This window comes from Pseudochaenichthys georgianus, chromosome 16 (genome assembly GCF_902827115.2).
Source record: "Pseudochaenichthys georgianus chromosome 16, fPseGeo1.2, whole genome shotgun sequence".
Taxonomy (NCBI): domain Eukaryota; kingdom Metazoa; phylum Chordata; class Actinopteri; order Perciformes; family Channichthyidae; genus Pseudochaenichthys; species Pseudochaenichthys georgianus.
Window position 1 is genome coordinate 15,711,891 of NC_047518.2, and position 21,928 is coordinate 15,733,818.

Consider the following 21,928-nt stretch of genomic DNA (forward strand, 5'->3'; position numbering starts at 1 on the left):
CCGGGGACATCATGATGTCATGTCGTCCCCGGAACTAAATGGACCAATCCGTGGAGCCGTTACGTTACGTCCGCGGAGCCGTTACGTTAAGCCCCCGCTGATTGGTCCAAATTGACCAATCCACGGACTTCCTCACACACTCAGTGCATGCAGCTCTGCTGATCTCTCCTCCCTGGCTGCAGGCTGATAACAGACAGTTGGGATCGCGGCGAAATTCTCTCTGCAGACCCATTCTCACAGCGTTTATCAACCTTTTTCTTACTCAATATCAAGCCACACTTATTGTTTTTACTTCGGCTGTGACTTTGTGTGTGCTCAGGGTGAGTTTGGCTGTGTATCGCTAAACAAGGAAATCACACCTCCACGGAGCTTAGCGCGATTCACAACGTCCCGACCAATCGGTGCACACTGGGCTCACAGGGAGGGGGGGGGGAGCTGCAACGAGCCGTTTAGTGGAGAGAGTGAATACACATACTTTACAGAGATGCTGTATGCGAAACCAATGTGAGTTTGGAAAATTGCACAATATAAATCTATTCTAGTAGACCTCAACAATGGAATTATGATCAGTGGAAATGGCCATGACATGTGACCTTTAAGGAAGCAGAAGTGATAAGAAGGTTAAGCTAACTATAATAGGGCATGCTTGAATTCACTTTTGTAAACTCTAAAATAACTGACAAATGATTTATATGTTGAAAAATGCTTTCAACATCCACACTTCAGTGGTTATGATCAGTCAATCATAAGTAGCCACATCCTAAAGCGTTCGCTGCTTTACCGACTAATTATCTATAAAAGGTGACCAACGTTTTCAAATCCTTCTGTATTTTATACGACTTAAAACAAGTGATGAGACTACGGCTGCATGACTTCTAATAAAACTATCACTTTAAATATTGTTTCCTTTGGGAATATACAGTATTGCATTATGAAGAAATACAGTGCTGCATCATTTTTTCTGTAGCTAAAATATTTCCATAAAATTTATGTTGGGTTTCTTTTTCAACCAAATCAGCCTGCTGTGGTTGATTGTGATTGGTGGATGGCTATGCAAGCAGAGCTGGCATATTACTCACTATCAACACATTCTGTGTATCTAAGATCTGAATGATGTCATCAGACAGACGTCTCGTGCAGGTAAGTCATGAAATATGACAAGCAGCTAAAAACTTGAAGCATCACGTTTGAATAAATATGCCTTAATTGACTGCAATGTCACTGCTGTGCACGGGCACATTGTGATGGTAATGGTACAAATATATATTGTGCAGGCCTGATCGAGAATACATTAATTAGGACACTAAGAAAATAAATAAAGGGAGAAGTGAGGACACTTTCGTATAGACTTCTATACAATCTGACTTCTTTGTAACCAGTTAAGAAGATGTAAGCCACTTCTACACTGGCCTATTATTACCAGTACCAGTATGTCTTATGAAAGTGCATCGTAAGCATTAAGACCACTTGTTAATGAATGAGGCAGTATGAAATACAAGTATGGCATACCTCAATCCAGGGGTTTCCCAGCATACTGTTGAAGTACTCTGCAGAAAAGATGGACACAAAAGTTAAAAGAAAATGTGCCACTCACAAATTACAGCTATAAAAAGTTATCGTCATTCTAACACAAAGGATGCTCTTATTTAAGAGGCCCCAATTTAGGACTCGTGCTTATGTATTTGTGCAAAATAACAACTGTGCGCTCCTTATCAAAACGAATGAATAAAAACGTCTGTGCATTGTGTTCCTTCTTCTGATGGTTGACCTTACCTAGTCTTGCGCAGAGGACACTTTTGTGGCACGGAAACTCTTTACCATCTTCAGATTTCAGAGTGACATCACAGAGATAGGAGCTGTGCAGACGCAGAAATACAGATATCAGAAAATCTACATTTCATGTCAAATTCAATACAATCTGATCTATATAGCTCAACCGTTAGATATAAATGCGTACCACTTTTTCTGGTAGAATTTAGGTTTGTTGGCGGTTTTCTTCTTTGTAATCTTGATCTTTCCACTTTCGTACTTGACTGCGTCCAGTCTGTCGAGGAATAAAGAGTTATTATTATTATGAATGGACAATGACAGCACATGTGATTTAGCCTTAGGGTTAGTGCATGATGGGTCGCTCACCGTGCAGAAAGGCTACCCAGGCCAAGCTTTTTTGCAACACCCTGTAAGGTTTTCACAGGGTTGGCCCCTCCCTCGTTGGCTCCGGCCTTGCCTCCTTTCCCCTTCTTGCCAGGCTTGGCCGACTTGCTCTTGGCCTTGTCTCCGTCTCCATTGGTTGTGGGGGGGAGGGAGCGGTACACGTCGAGAGCAGCGCGACCTCTCAGGCCCAGGTCCTGCAGGCTGCTGATAAGCCTCTCCTGCTCCGAGTCCTGCGCAGACAGGCAGCGAGAAAACACACAGCTGAGTCAGAGGCTCAGTTATTTAAGGCTAATGCAAATATATAAATAAATATATATACTGCTGGGTAGTTTGTACATTTTTTAATTATTTGAACAAAAATCACATTGATCAAATCGTTACTTATTCATTAATAATTTTGGTTTTGTAATTGTTAATCTGCAAGGCATCTAGTTATTAAGCTGTCAAATGTATTTAGTAGGGTAAAAAGTCGAATTTTATTTGTATTAGAAGTTATAAAATAATAATGAAAAAAAAAGTATAAATCAGAATTAGATTAAAATATTCTATTCAAAAAAGCGTTCTTGAGTAAATGTTTTTAATGAGTAACTTTTCCCCACAAGTAAAATTGAGTAACATCAGGAAGATAACTTACATTCTCCTCACTTACTCGGCACCCTCCCTCATTTAAAAAAAGAATAATCTTAGTATCTAAACAATTCACATATGTAGAGGTATTCTTTCTCTTTTCCTCACTTGGTGTTGTCCCATCAGGACCCCTGAGACCCTCGGCCGGGCCCCGTGCACCAGCAGCTCACAGGAGTCCATGTAGATGAAGTGCAGGACGTACTCCAACATGTCCGCTGGGATCTTCTCCAAAATGATTAAATCGCAGCCAACAGCATCTTCGCTCTTCCTCACTTCTCCATCAAGCACATCATCTTCATCGCAATGGTCGGACATGAACAGCTTCCGGAAGAACTCTGACCTCATGGACAGGATGTACTTGTGGGCGGCGAAGGTGCGGTCATCGGCCTGAAGCGTCACATCGTGGATACTGTCCATTTCGTCTGCCTCATCAAGGAGGCTCCGGAAGTGTTGGGAGAAGGAGGACGGAGAGACGCTGGGAATCTCGTACAAGCTGGATAAAAGACAGAGGGGGGGCATCAGTGTACAGCAAACACTTGGAAGATAGAAATCTACATCAAAATCACAAAGGGTACACTTTTTCAGTGATAATTGTAATATCTTGCCTATTTAAATAAGAGGAATAAATGTAAATAGAGCACAGAACTTTTCAAAAACAAGATTAAAATAATAAAATCAGGCAGCAAATGCTTAAAGATATTCAAGCAATACTTTGTTAAGAGGACAGTCGTTAAGAGAAAGTATAATAAATAATTTAGTGGCATGCTGTTGTACTGGTTCCAATAAAGCAGTGTGTGCTTTAAGCATAGAAAATATCTAAAAATAAATACAATTAGCATCCACTAAATAAGATTTATAGACCCTTTTTTGCATTGTGTCCAACTGGCTACATTTAGCAACATTACATTTAATGAGTGGCAAGTCATTACTGAGTCTGTGGGAAGACAATGCTTTAAAAAGCATTGCATCTATTAGTAATTATTATTATTATAAGTTATCTCCAAATGCTCTTTAGCCATTTACTATTATTATTATTACCGTTTAACTTAAAAAGGTTTTTCCCTCATTGTGGAAAATAAAAAGCATTTTTCATGTTGCAATGATATTGCACATAAGGAACCACATGGGGAATGCTAAAGGATAATCATCAATAATTATTTAATAATCAACAAGTTCAAAGAGGAGGAAGAAAAAGCACATTTTCCATGAATGACCTAACCACTTTTAGCCACTTTATAGATTTCATAACTTCAATCTTTCTTTTTTTTAATTAGTTACTAGAGTTAGAACACCATGTTTACACAAAATGTATTTAAGATTTTGTTGGAGTGGAAAACTGGCCCCAAAGTGTATTTTTTACATTTTCTACAGACATCTACAGACAGAACATGAGGACAACATTAGTATTCAAGGGACATATCCCACCTTGTTTTGGGGTCTGACTGGAGCATTCCAAAGTTGCGGCCCTTAGAGTCCATGGTGATGCTGACAGCTCTGTGGACGTACGGGAGCTTCTCCAGGCGGATTCTCTCGAACCATGTCCCGGCATCAGAGTGGCCACAGACCTCCACACTGCCCTCTGAGATCACAAGAAATGACAAATAACATTTTAAAATTAACAATACTTTAAACTAATTGTTGTTCTACGATGACCTATAACTATTCTCTTTTTTAAAGGAGTCTATACACATCTAAGGAAAAAACGTTATCTATTTAAAACTGACATTTGCAAAACTTTGTCCAACTTTATGATATAACGTACTTTGTTCCTAAAATCCTCACCTTTTTTCTCCTCGTACTTTTTATATTCTCCAGCCCACACGCCACTGAAGCCCTCCCCCTCCTGAGTCACAAACATCATGCCGTTCTTGCTGAGAGAAATGTCCGACATGAAGACCTGCCGCCCGTACGCCCACCGGCACTGTCTCACCGAGCTGCCTGACGACCGCCAGCAGAACACCTGGGAGGGAAAGGGAATTGGAGGGATTTAAGGAAGGTACACAGACAAGTCTTACTCACAATTGAAATCTATAGAACCCTGTATGGGCCAGGCTGCTTTGAGATTGTATAACTGTCTATGATGCACCATAGGTTACAGGGGAAGGTAAAAATAACAATGTTACAGTATACATCGTGCTGCAGTTTCTAAATGTTAGCACATGGGAGAAGTAAGATTTATTTTCCCATTATAAAAGCGACCTTCAAGTTATGTAATAGGCATCTTTTACATGAATTCAAAAAGTATGTCAATAATAATAAATTAAATACAGAGAAATATTTTTTTTGAATTAATAATGAAATAAATAAAATGTTTTATAACTACTGCCTGCAAACTGTATTTAGAAAAATATATATCTCTTTTTAATTTGTAGTTAATATTATTATTAAAACTACATTTCAAAAGACTAATCTGTCACCATCTCACAGCTTCATTGAGAATGCTTCTGTTGCCCCACACCAATATTAAGTGAGGGTGTTAGCAGACAAACTCAAAATGTCACTGAGAAAATAGCAGGATTTTCTGTTGTGGAATCTCAAAATGAAAGCCGAGCTCTGTTCCCTCTCAGTCTAGATAAGTAAATGAATCACACTCCTTTACTATTTGAATGCTCTTACCCTCCCAGCTTCATCTAAAGCCAAGATGACCACCTTCTCTCCCCCTCCCTCGTTCAGGATCTGAGGAACCACACGGTGGTCCAGACTGCCGCCGCTGACCAGAACCTTCCTGATGTTCAGCTGTCTGAAGAGACACACCGAAATCAATGATTAGAAAAAGAAGTGTCACATTTGAAGCATATATATATATATATATATATATATATATATATATATATATATATATATTGATTTGTCTTTCTGTGGACCAAGATCTACTTTTCTCTTTGGAAGATGCCTATTTAATTATAAGGGCTGATTTCCTAAACATCTGCCTTTAGGTCAATTCAATGTTGTGTCATCATTCTTTAACAGACCTGTATGCACTTAAACAAACACTGTGCAAATCAACGTTAAAGATAACATAACAGTTTCCAGTTTAGCATCTGCTGCCATTCAAATGAGGTCTGATTAGAATAATGGGGGTGATGCAGAAAATGACAGTTCCTCCGGTGGCTTGCACATATCAGCTCTTTGAGCATGGAAAAATAAAGAGAGCTGACAACAAGGGAAACAGAATATGGACTCTTTTGTAAGTAAGGAATAAATAGTATGTTTATTTTGTTTAATTTGGATCAGTTTTAACCATCTTTTGCTTGGATTCAATTTGTAAAATATTTAAAAACCTTTAAAGCAAATGCAATCTTCCAGGCCACTTGAGTCTCAGTGTAAGAAAGGGTTGTTTAATGAATACCTGGAAGCCATTTTCTTGCACTGGTAGTCAGCCAACAGGTAGACATCGCCCTTCTCAGTCACAACTACTGTTGCTCCATCACTGGCTGCTGCCATCGCTATGGTGACATCCTTGTGATGCAGAGCTGATACCTGCCGGGGGGCTGTCACACACTTCTCTCCGTTAGGATCCAGCAAGTAACCTGGAGATCAACATACAAAAAAAATATATATATATTTGACTTGATCATTTCTTGGTGCCCTGCAGTACATGTATATGGTGTGCGTGTGTGTGTTCAAACAGGGCTTTTAACTAGGGGGACACTTAAATAGAAATGATAGCTACACATTTGGGAGAAAAAACAACTTGAATTATTCTCAAATCATAATTATTTCCCAATTGCTTAATCGGATTGCACAATATAGTATTTGATATGTTCGTCCACTGGCAGCATAACAGACGCAAGCGAAGTGTGCAGCGTGACGAGGTTAATCTGATCTCATAGTTAAGGGATGTTGTTCCTTAACAAAAAATGCTTTGTGTGTCTTTTATGTAAGAGCATTACAGAGGTTTTTTCTTACAAGTTTGTGAATTTTATCTCAAAAATATATGACTAAAATCTTAGAGAATATCAACTTTAATCTGGGAAATCTGTTGTTTTTCTAAGAATATAATGTCCCTTTTTTACATGAATGGCCATAACATAATAATAAGAAAATCACTGAAGAGCATTTCGAGTCACCTCTGACATGATGGAGGATCTTTCTGTAAAGTAGGTATACATTTGCACAATTTTTCCCTTGTAACAATAACTATAGACAAGCGTTTCTGTTCGCAGGCCACTTTACCGGACAAATGGGAAAATTACAGTTTATTATTATATTAGTTACTTATGTAGGCTTTATAAAGAATGACGAGCCCTGACGTCTGTTATCTCCCTTAAGGAAGGGGCTGCTTCAGCCATATGTTGTTGTTACCAGTTTATGATCGGGCAACTCTCGGTCACAAATGGTTTATTGTTGTGGGTACACTGGAACACTTCCTTCTTGGGGTTTGTGGACTCCAAGGTGTGAAATCTTCGAGGCCATAGGCGTCAGACGCAAGTGATTCCGTGTTCCCAGCTGTTTAGTCTATCTCCCCAAATATGTTGATTACTCTCGGCACTAGTTAAAAGGTCTATCGAGAGAGAGAGGCTCTTCAGAATTGATGTGGCAACTCTACCGTGCAATCAGACCTCTGACTCTTGACTTGTTTTGTGAATCCTCCGTCCGAAGCTCCTAAATAAACCCATTAGTGTTTGCCATCAAAGCTCCAGCTCTCCCCGCGTCTCATTTTGAGTCGGTGACTCCTCCTGCATTTCTACACAGAGGTTTCCCCCGCACTCAAAATATAAAGTCCTTGAGTGCCGTTCCGGTGCGCTCGGGCCACATTATGAGCACTGTTCTCACAGCGAGGGGGTCTCTTTGCAGGCTGTGGCATTGATGAGAGCGGCTAGTGCCTACAGAAAACATTTTTACCAGGAAATATGATTTAAAATGTGCCTTTTCTGGTCAAAGTCTGGTAAATGCCGGCTAATGGAAACACTGCTTTAGACATGATTGTATAATAAAAGATATTATCTTTTTATTTTTTGCTCTGGCAATGTTAGACTTTAGTCTGCCAGAGGGTGTTGGTCTCGCTTTTATCTCACATTCAGTGTCTGACAGGCAGTGCCATTTTCTCTGCAAACACTGGCTTTGCTGACATTTCACTGTTGAGACTTACCCAGCTGGCCTCCATTGAGTCCCATTGTGTAGACAGCCTCCCTGGTCCACAGCACTGTGTGGAACCTTCCTGCTGCGACCCCAATCACGGTCCTGCCTCTCAGCGTCTTGGAGAACACCTACATGTACATACATAGCATATCACAGGCACATTTAAACTTGAGTATACACAATTTAGGAGTAAGTGCAAGATAACTATCACGTGCTAGTTCAAAGGGTGGTGATTTATCGTAAATACTCAGTGCAAGTTATTCCACATTTCCACGTCTCAATATGTGTTATAATAACTTGAGGGAAGCCGCGAACAGAGAGATTGAAGTGAGCAAAATAAGTGAAGCGCCAAAGAGTTTAATCATGGTACCAGTAATGGAAGATGCTAGCCTCATCTTGGAAAAAGACATGAAAATTAGTTGTTTTGCAGTTTGTGTCTATAGTAAGCTTTACGGTAGAAGAGAGGGTAAGAACTGACTTAAAAATAAAAGTGACTCTCTAGTGAAAGTGATTCATATTTCACATTTTAAAATAAATCACATAAATAAACAAAATATACAAAAATAAAACGATTAAATAACTTAAAAGACACAATCCTGCAAACTGTATTTTAGAGATAATTTGGATTACTTCTTTGCTAATAATTAGTCAAACTTAAGAAAAACAAAGACTCAATTTCAAAAGATCAAAATGAAAGAACACCATCTCCCAGTGTGATTAGAAAATGTCCCGTTTTCACACATCAATTTGACTAAGGGATGACAGCAGACAAACTAATCACTTATATAATATCAGGACATTCTCATATGGAATCTCAAAGTGAAAGCCCTCTAAGGGTCCGGACACACCAAACTGCCACCACAGAACACGTCCCGACCAGTGCTTGAATTGGAATAAAAAAGGTGCCAGTACTCTAAATCAGCAACTGTTTCAAGTCAATTTATTTATACAGCCCAAAGTCATAGTATATCCTATGATGCTGGTGGGTTTGTCTCTTTACTGTATATTTTAGAAAGGCTCACTGTACTTAAACAAAATGACTCGGGGTGCATCTGAGATTAGAGGGGGTGCAGGGGTAAAGTGCTATTTTTACAAGTGGGGAGTGGATCTAACACAAGAAGTAATATTGAAGTTAAAAGCATCAATCTGGTGCACTTTGAGAGCAAAATGAAGAGATCTATGGATTCATCTCTCAACATCCATATGAAACAGAACTGTAAACAGATTTACTATTTCTTTATGGATATTTTACAAATCACTCCCCTTTTAAAACTCTATTCTTGTTTTACTGTCATATAGTAAAACCAAGGTAATGCTCTTTTCTAAAGCTAAAGCTAAAAATACACCGGAGACTGCTTTGGATATTGTAACTACGCAAGGAATACAACTTGAAGTGGTTACCTGTTACAAATACCTGGGTATCTGGCTTGATGATTGTCTCACTTTTAAATTTCATGTAAATAACCTGCTTAAAAAGCTGAGGGTTAGGCTAGGTTTCTTCTACAGGAACAAGTCCTGTTTCTCGCTTGAGGCCAGGAAAAGGCTAGTCACTGTGACCTTTTGACCTGTGCTGGACTATGGTGATTTGTTATATATGAATGCACCTGCCAATTACCTGAGCAAGTTAGATGCTGCGTATCACAGTGCACTGAGATTTTTGACAAATTGTAAAGCGCTTACACATCACTGTACCCTGTATGCAAGGCGGTTTTGCCATCACTTACTGTACGGAGGCTCAGTCACTGGTACTTTTTCATTTACAAAGCCATGTTGGATAAACTACCATCTTATATCTGCTCCCTGATCTCTCTGCGAATTGAAAGTACTTATTGCCTGAGATCGCATGCTGTGGTTTTATTAAATGTGCCAAGTGCTAGGACTGTCTTAGGGAAGAAAGCTTTTAGATGTGCAGCTCCACTAACTTGGAACAGTCTGCAAAAAGAATGGAAAATTACCAAGCTAGTACCACTACATGTTTTTAAAGCTCGGTTGGATGCTACAAAATCAGATGCTGTTGGTACCTGTACATGTGGTTAGATATGTAAATTGTAATCCCTGTACATTTTGCTGTATGATGTCCTTTTGTTGTTTATGTTTTGTCTTCTTGTGGAACCTACTGCTGCAGGTCTCCCTTGAAAAAGAGATCATTGATCTCAATGGGATTTTACCTGGATAAATAAAGGTTGAATTGAATTTCATTTTTAGTGAGTTACTCAGATGAGTACCAGGAGACAGCGTTTGGTACTCTGGTTCAATTGTGGTGAAGGCATCGGAGTTAGATGTATTTGAACCGAAATGTCTACATGCATAGCAGAAGATGGCATCTTTTTTACATGAATATTCCAGCCAGTCTCTGTTTTTAAACCATGAGCTGCAAAATGAGCGCCTTGCCCCACTGTACAGGCGGGTTGGGAACTTGTTTGAATATACCTGGGCAGGCTCTGTTTTGCCGAGGTCAGCTGGCACTTGCGGGCCGCCGAGGGGTGGCGGTGTTTTGGCGACGAAGACTGCTGCTCCGGGGGCGAGGCGGACAAAGCGGCGGCGGCACCTCACCTCATCTATTGAGTACTGAGTACCGCCACCGTGCCGGTACTCAGTAAGAAGTAACGGTACCAGATGGGTAAAAATTAGAAGTCCCGGTACTGCATACCGGTGAGTACTGGCCCAATTCAAGCACTGGTCCCGACGGACCCGACTGTTGTGCCGCCTCACGTCTCCTACGTCTTGGCCAAAAAGTCGCACTGGAACACACCGCAAAGACTTCAGCCGACGGCCAAGTAGCACGTTCACACTGCGCATGCGTGAGTGGCAATAACTCTCCTTACCAGCAGGCGGCGGTAGTGTGTATTCGTCATTCAAAAGAGGCAACCGGAAGACAGACAGCGTGATATATACAAACAACAAATAGCATGTGCGTTCCATTTTCACTCTCGTCCATCACAGACTGTTTCACATAGCAACTTATAATCTAAAACATGTTTAGTGCGGTACTGGCGGTATCAGCCCTTGGACTGTTGCTTGTGGAAGCAGATAGCAAGAGGCGGAAGCTGAACAGCCAATCAGAGTGATTTATTTTGCCGACAGCCTCCGCTCCGGATTCAATGTTCAATCGGGAGTGGAAGGTGTCGGCACGGCCGAAAAGACACACCAATCCGAGTAGGGCGACAGGACGCTCATCGACGGCCAGACATCTATCGACGGCCGAAATCGGCTTGGTGTCGGCCGGGCCTTAACATGTCACAAACGAGCTGTGGTTCCCCACATTTAGATTGAGGATGCTGGTAAAGAAAAAAAAGTTTTGATTTTAGAGGAAATAGGTATAAGAGATAGAGATCATTTTCAATAGGTATGTTGTGTACTGTGGCATAGCCTAAAAATATAATAATATTATTAATAAGCCATTGTGTTTTGGCCTTACCATTTAAAAAAGAAACCTGCATAATATAAAACAGAGAGCATATCGAAGAAGTTCTCATACATCAATCACAGACAATGCACAGCAAAATGCCCTCCGCACCCTTCCTTACCCTCCCCTTACCTCTCACCTGTTTGGGGACATGAGCTGAGGCAGGAGGGGGAGCCAGACCCAGCTGGTGGAAGGAGTTGAGGCCAAACGTGTAAACGTAGCCTTCCTCTGTCAGAACCACCGTGTGGTCTTTAGCTGCCGCCACCTGGGAGCAGTGGTGGGACATCAGACCCTCCACCATTCGAGGAATCTGTGGAAAGGATACAAGGAGAATATAATGAGAAATATAAGAAAAAAAACTAAGAGTACAGAAATCTAAAACAGCCCATGTTCAATGCTCCATTTGCGTTGAATAATTGAGGAACACAGCGTTTCCTCTACATTTACTTAAATGATCACATGCCTGACCTTTTAGCAGCAGGGAAATTCCCTGTGTATAACATTGCCTTATTAATATCAATGTGTGGCTCATTCCAACACTCCAATGGCACCCTGACAGCAGGAGCTCTGTTGTGTTCTGCTATGCTCAAGTATTTAGCTGGCAAGGCTAACATAATAGGACACGTCTGTATTTTTCTTACTGTTACAAAGTAAGTTAAGTAACCAATAATTGCCTTTGTATAAAAGCCTGGTTTATTAAATTCCTTTCTACCATAGCGCAGCTCCATTGTTATTGAAACTATAAAAATACATCAGTGAGCTCCCCTTTACACCAGGTGATATGCTCCCACATTAACATGGGCACAGTAGTTCACTTTTCACAAATTACCACATGTGCGCCACCTTAACTGATTAAGAGATTTCCACATAAATCCCAGCCACCCCTGCATGCCATGCCTGAAACATGTCTAATAGAAACACCTTTTAGAATGTAAGTTCTAAGAGTAAATATGAATTTCACTTAATAATCATTGTTTCCTCTGCAAGACTCTAAGACCATTTTATTTGGTACAGCTATAAAATAACAAAATCTTTTATAGCTGTGCCACACAACTACTTGTTTATTATTGAGGTCCTTGTTAGTCATGGTGTTGTACTGAACAGCATTATATTAAGAAAGTATAATTCAAATGTTCAACCCCCTGCATCTTAAAGGTCCCATGTCATACTCTTCCGGTTATTACCCGTCCCCTTGTGTGTTATGTAGCTTTTTATGCATGTAAACGGTCTGCAGAGTCACAAACCCTCAAAGTACACCCTGTAGCGAGTAAAACTCTAACACAGAAAAGACCTGTCTGTGCTGCCCCAGAACGCCTCGTTGGGGATTTCTCTTTTTCCATTTTGTTCTTCCTGGTCATAGTGACGTAACACACACTCAGCCTTATCTCTTCTCAGCCGTGGCTCCGCGGATCTCCACACACACACACACACACACTCACAGCCAGGCTGAGTTCCGCGGTGTCTCTGTGTCTCTGTCTCGCAGATCCCACGCAGCAACCAGGAAACAACACCAATAATCCAGCTCACACTGTCCGCTCCTCGAGCCGCGCAACGTCCCGCCAACACGGCACCCAGACCCCACGCAGCATTCTCATCGGTTTGTCATTACTGGTGTCATTTTCTGGTTGCTAACGCCATTGTAACACAAACACTGATGTTCAGCTGTAACGGTGGTGGACTCATCAGAACAGAGTGGGCGAGCTGACCAATCCGAGCACAGTGGGCTCATAGGGAGGCGGGGGGGGGGGTTTAGGACAGAGAGTAAATACACAGACTATACAGAGATGCTGTATGAGAAATCAATGTGATTTTGGAACATTGAACAATGTAAATCTATTCTAGTAGACCTCAACAATGGAATTATGATCAGTAGAAATGGCCATGACATGGGACCTTTAAATGGGGTGGCCTAAATATTAGAAATATGAGAACAAGCTTGATAATAAATATAAAGCTACATTTGGTCACAATGAATGAAGAAAATCCAAGAGACAAAAAACAGGGTAAAGCAGAAATGTTCAGAGATGTCATTTGTTGAGGTTAAATATTATATTTTTTAAATATGGACTAATTAACAGTATTCTAAAATACATGACAGATCTTGCTATACCAGCATAAAGCCTTGCTGCAACAGGTCTCACCAGATAAGTCTGTTCATCTCCATGTCCAAGTCGTCCTCCCAGCCCGTGGCCACAGGTGAACACCTGACCTTTCTGAGACAGGAACACTGAGTGGAACTTACACAGGACCACCTGCAGGGAGGAGAGGAGGGTAACATCAGCAAACATGTCATTTTTCCCAGTGGGGTGTTTCCTTATATAGATATTTTATTTCATAGAACAAAACATTTAAGCTTCAGTTAACTAAAACACATTCAAAAACTGTTGAATTTTAGACAAGAGAAGCAACGACTATTATTTGTTTTATTTGTTTGATTGTTAATGGGATCGAGTATTGGGTACTTTGTTCAATTAAAAGATATGTCTGTTTTCAGAGTTATTTTAATTGCACAACGGATACCTTGCATTTAAACTGCAAATCAAATATATCTACGGGAACAAATAAATAACCTGAAGGAAACCGAAAGTGGTCAAATGCTAACTAAACCCGGGTTGTAGGACTCATTCCTGCACCACTCTTTTGTATTTAATACCAACAAATCGCCTATTCTAAGGGTTAAAAAAAAAAGAGTCTGAAGTTTGTGCGGTTTAAGGATCTTGTCTTCATAGTGTTGACCTGATAGTGAGCAGAGGCTGCGATGCATCTCTTTCCATGTCCTTTGGCCAAGCCCTCTTGTAGCAATAGTAAAACACTATGCCAATAAAGGCCAAGTGGAAAAGCAAACATCATTATTAATACATTGCTACCCCTCAAGCTTTCAATAGGGCGCAGGGATGTTTCCCAAAGTATGACATTGATGTGGACACTCACACACACTACGGTGTAGTTCATTTAATTAAAAACATGTCATTGTGGGATTAATATTTAACCTCTGGCACCTGCTGGGTTGGGATATGGAGACAAAGACTAAACGCAGAGCCACTGGGTCATTGTGTGGTCATGACATCGGATCCATCTGTCCCCCACTAGGCTTTATGAAATTACACTGCAGGACAAGTCTTGAATGACATCTTCTGTAAATACCAATAATACAATGACATGAACCAAAGCTTAATCATTTCTTAACTAATACACAAGATATATGCAAAAAACAATCTCTAAGAATGGATTAAAATTGCAACATATCTAACACAGTCGTTACTTAATCGACATTAACGAGCAGCTGGTGTTTGTGCACACTACTGGTGGGAGTCACAGCAGGTGCCATTAGCTTTATTAATCACACTAAGAGCATACAAAATGCATGTAATCGTAGCCATGCTGGCATAGCCTAGCTCGACAAAGTCACAAGACTACATGAGACACACCAGATATGAACTCCGTTTGACTCAGGAAAAGAAAGTTATTTAGTTTGACTGGTACTCCTAACTTTAGCAGAGCTCAAACCCATTTACCATTTCAAAACGCCATAATGTCACACACTCCGATATCCAGAAATATCTGCTGATGATTCTGGCCATATTTGACTTTTGAGTGTATATATAGCTAGAAGTTTCTTATGCTAATAAAGGTTTATGTGATTAACTGTGCAGCCCTGTTTAGATCCAACTGTAAGCTTACACAGTTATGACTTGGGTCGGCTTTGGTCTCTCGTTGTGGTTGGGCCAACGTGAATCTAGGTGCTGATGATACGACAGAGTTTCTGACGTTGCATATAAATTACAATTGCTACCTTCACACAAAGTTTGCATCCAGCTCTCTTTTCCCACTTGAACTCCTTAGCCAAACAGGCTTTATGTTTGGGTTCGTCAAGGCAGCCCGAGCATTGAACTATTGTGTCTGTTTATTCCATATTCCAACGCAAAAAATGTCCACTGTCAAAATGAATGCAAAAGATTGCTCTTGCCCACACTTTCTCAAACTGTGGTAAACGTTTTGGATGAGCTGGAAGTCTCTCCCATACGACATGAAAAACACACTGCCGGTATTTTTAGAAAGTCTGAATTTTATATTTTTTTGAAAACAGAACATGGATAGAAAAAGGGAATCAGTAATCAATCACTTTTCCATACTTTTACTTCTATACTTATCCTGATCAAGAATTACTCAATGGTAAATTGACTGCCTTATAAGAGCCGTCTCCATCTTTACTACACCTCAAAGCCCTTTTTACATATTCAAATTCACACATTTACACAGAGGCGGAGGCAAGGTGCCTCAGAGAGACGAAAACGGTTGTATCCGCTACTTTTCTCTTTCGTATAGCCCGTTCGTTCACACGAGGCCGTAACGGAAACGGACCCCTAAAACGATAACGGGTCCCAAGGTGGATAGATCTGTGGATGGAATGCTCTGGGGGACCTAACGTCTCTGTGTGTACGTCCTATACGATCATTTCCTGATAACGATGAAGCCATAGCCCCGCCTCTCCCCACCTCTGCATGGTCAGTAGCTACAGATGTTAGTGCAAAATCTACAGCTCCTCTACCACACCCATCAGCAACAAGTGGACATGGAGAACTACATGTTGCCAAATCCACCGCGGAGAATAAACAGAAGGGCAACCAGGCAACCATGGCAACCATGCTCGGGGGTCTTCTTCACTGCTTTTGGTGTATTTTGTGGCGGAAGTACAGCGCCACTTACAGGCCCGGCATATGTACTACAGCGTCTCCAGCAGTCTCGTGTGAACGGAAGACTTTTTTGATATCGTATTCGGTTTGTTTGCATTCCCGTGTAAATGGGGTCTAACATTCACACACACTCACAGACACTTGCATATGCCTTCGGGAGCAGTTTGGGTTAAGTATCTTGCACGAGGACACGTCTAATTGTTGACTGCAATGGCTAAAAATCCAAACACCGACCATCCGATTGGTAGACAACATTAACTCACAGCCACCCAATCAGATATTGTTATTTTCCATACTGCCTTATCGGTAAAAAATTCCAAGAAAGTAACCAATATTTCTACATCTGTGTTACAAATACAGATTAACCCTGAAAAGAAGGTTGTGTAATACAGGACTCTGGGGAGTGAGTGTTTTGCTGGTTCACCCAGGTGGCGTGCCTTATCTCGAGCACCCATGTGAGTTGGCCCTTTTTTTTTTTGCAATGTTGGCTCAGAGTTAAAGCATGAGGCCATTACTGATGTGACACAAAGGGAGTGGGGTTCTCTGGGTCGGGAAGCCCTTGGCTGTAGGAAAACACTCTCTTACCCCCTGAGAGGGAGGACAACAACAGTGTGTTGTTAGGCCTACCTGCTTGATGTAAACCCCAGTCCGGGCAAACACATCCACCAGCTCAGGGTGCTGCCGGCTCTCCTGATTACCATGGCCCAGACTGAAGTTAGTATTGTTTCCCCATGTGTACACCTCAGTTGGATCTGTAATTAGGAAGAAAAGACACAATTACAGGCTCAGCCACAACACTGCCTCTACATGCAGCTTGGTTAAACCAGTGGTCTTTTCTGCCATTAAAAAGTATGGCTATTTTGTTGACAACAAGGGAACTAAAAGTGCTCTTTATATCATACAAAAGAAAGAAATACACATATGGCATTTAAATAGGAATGTACAAAGTTAATATAAAATAGAAGGCATTAATAACACAAAATAAAATACAATTGATGAATTAGAAAGATGTCCAGTTAATCCTTAGTGGAGTGGGTACTTCATCCTTTTCTATAACGGAAAAAACCCAAATCATAGCAACTAGAAAGACCTGTGATGTAGCACAGGGAGAATCAAATCCCTTGCATTGTACAAGTGTGAGACACACAATTACACAGGATTTTTAACAGTGACTGCCAGTTTAAATGAGCCTGGTGACTCTTGACTAACTAATAGTTTCATCAGCAATGTCTGAAAATTGAGGCAAGGCAAGGCAAGGCAAGGCAAGTTTATATAGCACTTTTCAACACAAGGCAATTCAAAGTGCTTTACAAAAAATGAAAGACATTAAGAAAATGGCATTTAAAATCAGTCATTAAAAAGAAAAGCTAATAAAATAAACATAAAAGAAAAAATACATGGATAAAAGTTACAGTGCAGTTTAAGATATGAATAGTTCAATTAAAAGCAGCGACAAAAAGAAAAGTCTTCAGCCTGGATTTAAAAGTAGTCAGAGTTGCAGCGGACCTGCAGGTTTCTGGGAGTTTGTTCCAGATATTCGGAGCATAATAACTGAACGCTGCTTTACCATGTTTAGTTCTGACTCTGGGGACAGAAAGCTGACCAGTCCCTGAAGACCTGAGAGATCTGGATGGTTCATCATTTAGCAGGAGGTCAGTAATGTATTTTGGGCCTAAACCATTCAGTGCTTTATAAACCAGCAGCAGTATTTTTGAAATCTATTCTTTGACACACAGGAAGCCAGTGTAAAGACTTCAGAACTGGAGTGATGTGATCCACTTTCTTAGTGTTAGTGAGGACTCGAGCAGCGGCGTTCTGAACCAAAACATCTACAAACAAGCTTCTTTGATATGAGGTAAATGACTACGATAACAACCACAAGCCCAAATGTGTTGTTCTCACAACCAATGAGTTCTGTATTCAACAACTGAAACAATGTAGTTTCCATTTCTTCACACTTTATGCACCTTGGATATAGAAAAAGTTGTGCCAGATATTATTTTTCAACTTGAGTCAGCAACTTTCTGATACCCTTTAATTTACTATCCCTGTGACCTTAAAATATATAAATTGGAGGGCAGGAGAAAAAAGTATAATGAGGATTATAGGTTTATATTGAGGTTGGAAAAAATATGAAGAAAACTGTGATTTTATCGGATGTGGCTTTAGGGCTCAGCACACCAACGTTTGTATCTTCACCTGGGTACACTTTATTATTATTTTTAATTCACTCAATTATTAAATTTTCATTCCGTGTTACTATGTGAATGTTTATTATATGTAAATGTATAATAGAAATCGGATAACGTTATGTTATCCGATCTCTTGTTGATATGTTATGCAATATTTCAGTAACTTGCAATTCAAAAAGGGGAAAAGGCAAAAAAAAAATTCACAGAAAGAAAAAATAAGTCATCAGCTTTTCTTACCGGTGTTTTTGAACACTACATGTGCTGGACGGTCCTTCATTGTAAGGTCCAGAACAGAGAGGCCCTCCTTGTCCTGTGTGGATAAAAGTCCTCCATGCTGGAGCAATGCAAAGAAAAAGAAGATCATTGAAATTAAGTCGAAAATCTTAAAAATGAGCAAGGAATAATCTTATTTCATTCTTCATTCCATCTTTCCCATATTGTTGAGTTACATAAATGTTTAATACATGGGACTACTTAAATTGGAGCACCTTGCACAGATGAGAGCCCATTTTTTTGGTGATCCACGTTAATAACATACCTTGACCAAAGATATGAGACAGTGGATATGTCCGTAGAAGGCGCTGCGATGCACAGCTGTCCAGCCAGACTCCTTATCCTTCGCCATCGGGTCAGCACTCTTGCTCACCAGCAGCCACTCCAGCAGGATCTTCTTTCCCAGGGAGGATGCAAGGTGCAGGGCTGTGCGACCAAAGGCATCCCGCAAGGTGGCTGCATTGTAGCAGTGTGAGCTCAAGAACGCCCTCAGCTGCCCCTCAGAGCCGCCGGTCAGAGCCGCTACCACCTCTTCCGCATGCTGCTGTGAGCGGCATTTGGGGGTGCAGTCCTGCACTGCCATACTCATGATGACCGCCACCAAAATCCTCACCGTGAACCCTACTCTCTTCTGTCTAACAAAGTCCCCTTGACAGCCCACCACCCACAATTGCAAAACAACTTTAAAAACAAGAGCATGCGATGTAACAAATCAAAAACACTGTCACTAAAAAAGTGAACTACAGCTGCTCTCCAAGAACAAAAAATATATATAAGAAAAAAATATGTGTCCACAAAAGGTGGAAATGGTTTGGAGTGCTAGAATTGTGCTTGTGTTGGGGTTCCACCGCACCCTAGCGATCCCCAGAGCCCCCTTCCGACTTGTTTCAGTCGACCATCTCAACCAAGAGTTGAACACAAACTAAGGTGCTTCCTGCATTCAATGGCATCGAGAATTCAATAAATACAAAAACTCTTGTGCTTTTTATACAAAAATGTACATTTCAATGTTTGCAAAAATAGTTTTTTCCTCTAAAGATACTTAATAATTTACAAAAGGCAATAATTTAAACAACCCTCTGACCTTCTCTTACAGCAGTCCATCAAACTTGAGGGGAAAGGCCTCCTTTCCCCCCAAAATTCTCACTTTCCTTTTCAAAACTCCATAATTGTAGAGTGCACCTGAAGAAGAAAATATGAGTCATCAGTGAGAAACAATGGCATACATTCACACTGTGCGCACAAGCAAACTGCTAAATAAGCGCAGCTTTGGGTGCAGGGCGCAAACAATAGATGATCCAAAACTGTGAGTGCAAAGGTCAAAGCTAGTTTAGCCTACAGAGTAGTATACCAAAGCACAGATCAACTAAGTTGACATATTTTGATAGATAGCTATTTAACAATGCTGTGCACATACGATTGGGACGAAATAGACAAAAAGGACTCATATGCAATTATTTGTGCACATTGGTAATTTTATTGTGAAGAATGTGCATTAGCATTGATAAGAGGGGGCTCCTGATGTTGCCTAAAGAGCAGTATTATGTAACAGGCTACGTTATTCGAGTTAGCAATAGCTGGTTTGTTCCCCATTCAACCCCCGTGGTATCTGCGTAACACAACTGTGCTATTTAAGAAACTGTGACGCCTTTTCTCAATTAGAATAAGATAACACACTTATATTTCCCACTTAAATTACTTAACTGCAAGCAGGCTATGGCACGGACAGCTAAATACTTCAGCCAAGTATTAGCTCATAGTGCCCAAGCTGGATAACTCTATGCATCACCAAAAGAGAATAGGTTGCAATACCTTTCAATATCTGACCAGTTACTACAGTTGAGATGGGCAAAAGCATCCATAAATAGGTAAAGATAGGTTTGTCAAGTGTTGTTAGCTATCGCTAGCTGGTTATAGCTTGGCAGCTAGCTTGACTGACACATCACCGAAAGCTAGTGTCAGCGAGCTATGAAAAACTAATGTCGTATCATGTCTTACCTTCCGCTAGTTACGGAAAAAAGAGGACATGGAGAAAGTTGCATCAACTACGTACATCCACTGTGTCATTACTAAGAATAGGAGAAGATAACGGGGTTTTTTTCCCACTGATGCTATATCTGACAGCACTGACTGCTACTAGCCTGAATCCCTGCAGGTTAGGTAAAAACCTTCTTTAATGTCGAGACTTCTGATTGGTCGGGAAGTGTGCATCCCAGTATTCTATTGGTTGATATGTTTAGGGTATTAGCTGATCAGTGTGCTGTTTCTGTAGCCATGATGTCCTGGGATATATTTATTTAGTATTTTTGTAATATACATTGATTAATAATAAAAAGAAAAATGACAAAACATATTTGAAAAGTTATTTGTACGTATTTATTCATTTTTTGTGTGTGGGTTTCCTCAATTGTATTTTGTTGCTGTAGTTTTTCATACTTTACATTTATTGTTTGAAAAGAGAAATCAATAAAAATTATAAGAAAATACAAATAAAGAACGTGATACAATTCTTAGAAACGAAACATATTAATCAAAAATACTATACCTTTTCTTAAATCTTAAATGGTACAAGAAGACAAGTCTTCTTAGGATTAATTTACAATTTGACAATTAAATTCATTCATTAATAAACAGTCTCTTTTTTAATTGATCTTGCTTAGCTGCAAACCAGTGTCCAGTTGTTTAATAATGTCTGCACAAGAAAGACACAATAATTGTGTGTTCCTTTTATAGAGAAAAAGATAACTTCATATTCCCCATAAAACCTATTTCATGAGCAAAAGTGGAGGTAAAACGTTTGCAGATTCTCTACAAGAGCATCACGTCAGTCATCAAAGTTCCAACAGAAAGACTTCAGGTGGAGTATCACTTACAGCTTTGATCCAGGTTTCATGGAATTACTCTAATGATTGTCTCATTCACCCTTGCTAAGAATAGGAAGGGGTCGAATGAGGGTAAAGCTAGGGTTACACTGGGATCTACACTGGGGGGCTTCCAAATATGAGATATTGATGAGCATGTCCTCCCTCACCATTCATGCATGAACACAGCCACAGTTCTTATTCAGCAGACAACTACAAGGTCACTGCCACTCAAGTAATTACTTAAAGAGATAAAGGACACTTCAAGGTTTACTAAAACAAATGTTACATGTATCATATTTAAGTAAATTTACTAAAGTAAAGTTACACATATGACAATATTGTTTTGTATTTTGTTCTGATGTCACTTTACTACAAATACAATTCAAACTTTACAAAAATGATTTTCAATGGATCGATTAATTGAGTTAATTGTTTTTTTCTGCTTTTGCATTATTGCGTAAGTAATAATCCATTGATACAACAGTCAGGAGAAATGTTCATTCTGACTTTAAATAATTTAGGTCAATTTTCAGGAAGAAACCCGAAAAGATTATGTACCAAAATGCAGTATTTAAAATGGCTGTTTGCATAAAACACATTAGACTCTTTGAGAAAGTTGTTAAAATTACTTTAAGG

The 21,928-nt window shown here is 40.1% G+C and overlaps 2 protein-coding genes across 4 annotated transcripts in view; both read right to left on the minus strand.

Annotated features, from left to right (window-relative positions):
- Positions 1 to 20,589, minus strand: part of ibtk (inhibitor of Bruton agammaglobulinemia tyrosine kinase) — a 36,674-nt gene extending 16,085 nt beyond the window's left edge. For all 3 annotated transcript variants that reach the window (XM_071205812.1, XM_071205811.1, XM_071205810.1), the window contains exons 1-16: positions 20,427 to 20,589; positions 18,694 to 19,610; positions 18,393 to 18,489; positions 16,591 to 16,715; positions 13,411 to 13,521; positions 11,409 to 11,579; positions 7,874 to 7,991; positions 6,131 to 6,311; positions 5,398 to 5,521; positions 4,564 to 4,741; positions 4,207 to 4,360; positions 2,890 to 3,274; positions 2,137 to 2,384; positions 1,958 to 2,044; positions 1,774 to 1,856; positions 1,510 to 1,547 (exon numbers count right to left, since the gene is read on the minus strand). In XM_071205812.1, the coding sequence (XP_071061913.1) occupies positions 1,510 to 1,547; positions 1,774 to 1,856; positions 1,958 to 2,044; positions 2,137 to 2,384; positions 2,890 to 3,274; positions 4,207 to 4,360; positions 4,564 to 4,741; positions 5,398 to 5,521; positions 6,131 to 6,311; positions 7,874 to 7,991; positions 11,409 to 11,579; positions 13,411 to 13,521; positions 16,591 to 16,715; positions 18,393 to 18,489; positions 18,694 to 19,017 (2,424 nt within the window). In that variant the 5' untranslated portion in view covers positions 19,018 to 19,610; positions 20,427 to 20,589. The remainder of the gene's footprint in view (positions 1 to 1,509; positions 1,548 to 1,773; positions 1,857 to 1,957; positions 2,045 to 2,136; positions 2,385 to 2,889; positions 3,275 to 4,206; positions 4,361 to 4,563; positions 4,742 to 5,397; positions 5,522 to 6,130; positions 6,312 to 7,873; positions 7,992 to 11,408; positions 11,580 to 13,410; positions 13,522 to 16,590; positions 16,716 to 18,392; positions 18,490 to 18,693; positions 19,611 to 20,426) is intronic.
- LOC139435398 (inhibitor of Bruton tyrosine kinase-like) overlaps positions 19,519 to 21,928 on the minus strand; it is a 12,187-nt gene continuing 9,777 nt past the window's right edge. The window contains exon 7 of the mRNA XM_071206049.1: positions 19,519 to 19,610. Coding sequence (XP_071062150.1) covers positions 19,519 to 19,610 — 92 coding nt within the window. The remainder of the gene's footprint in view (positions 19,611 to 21,928) is intronic.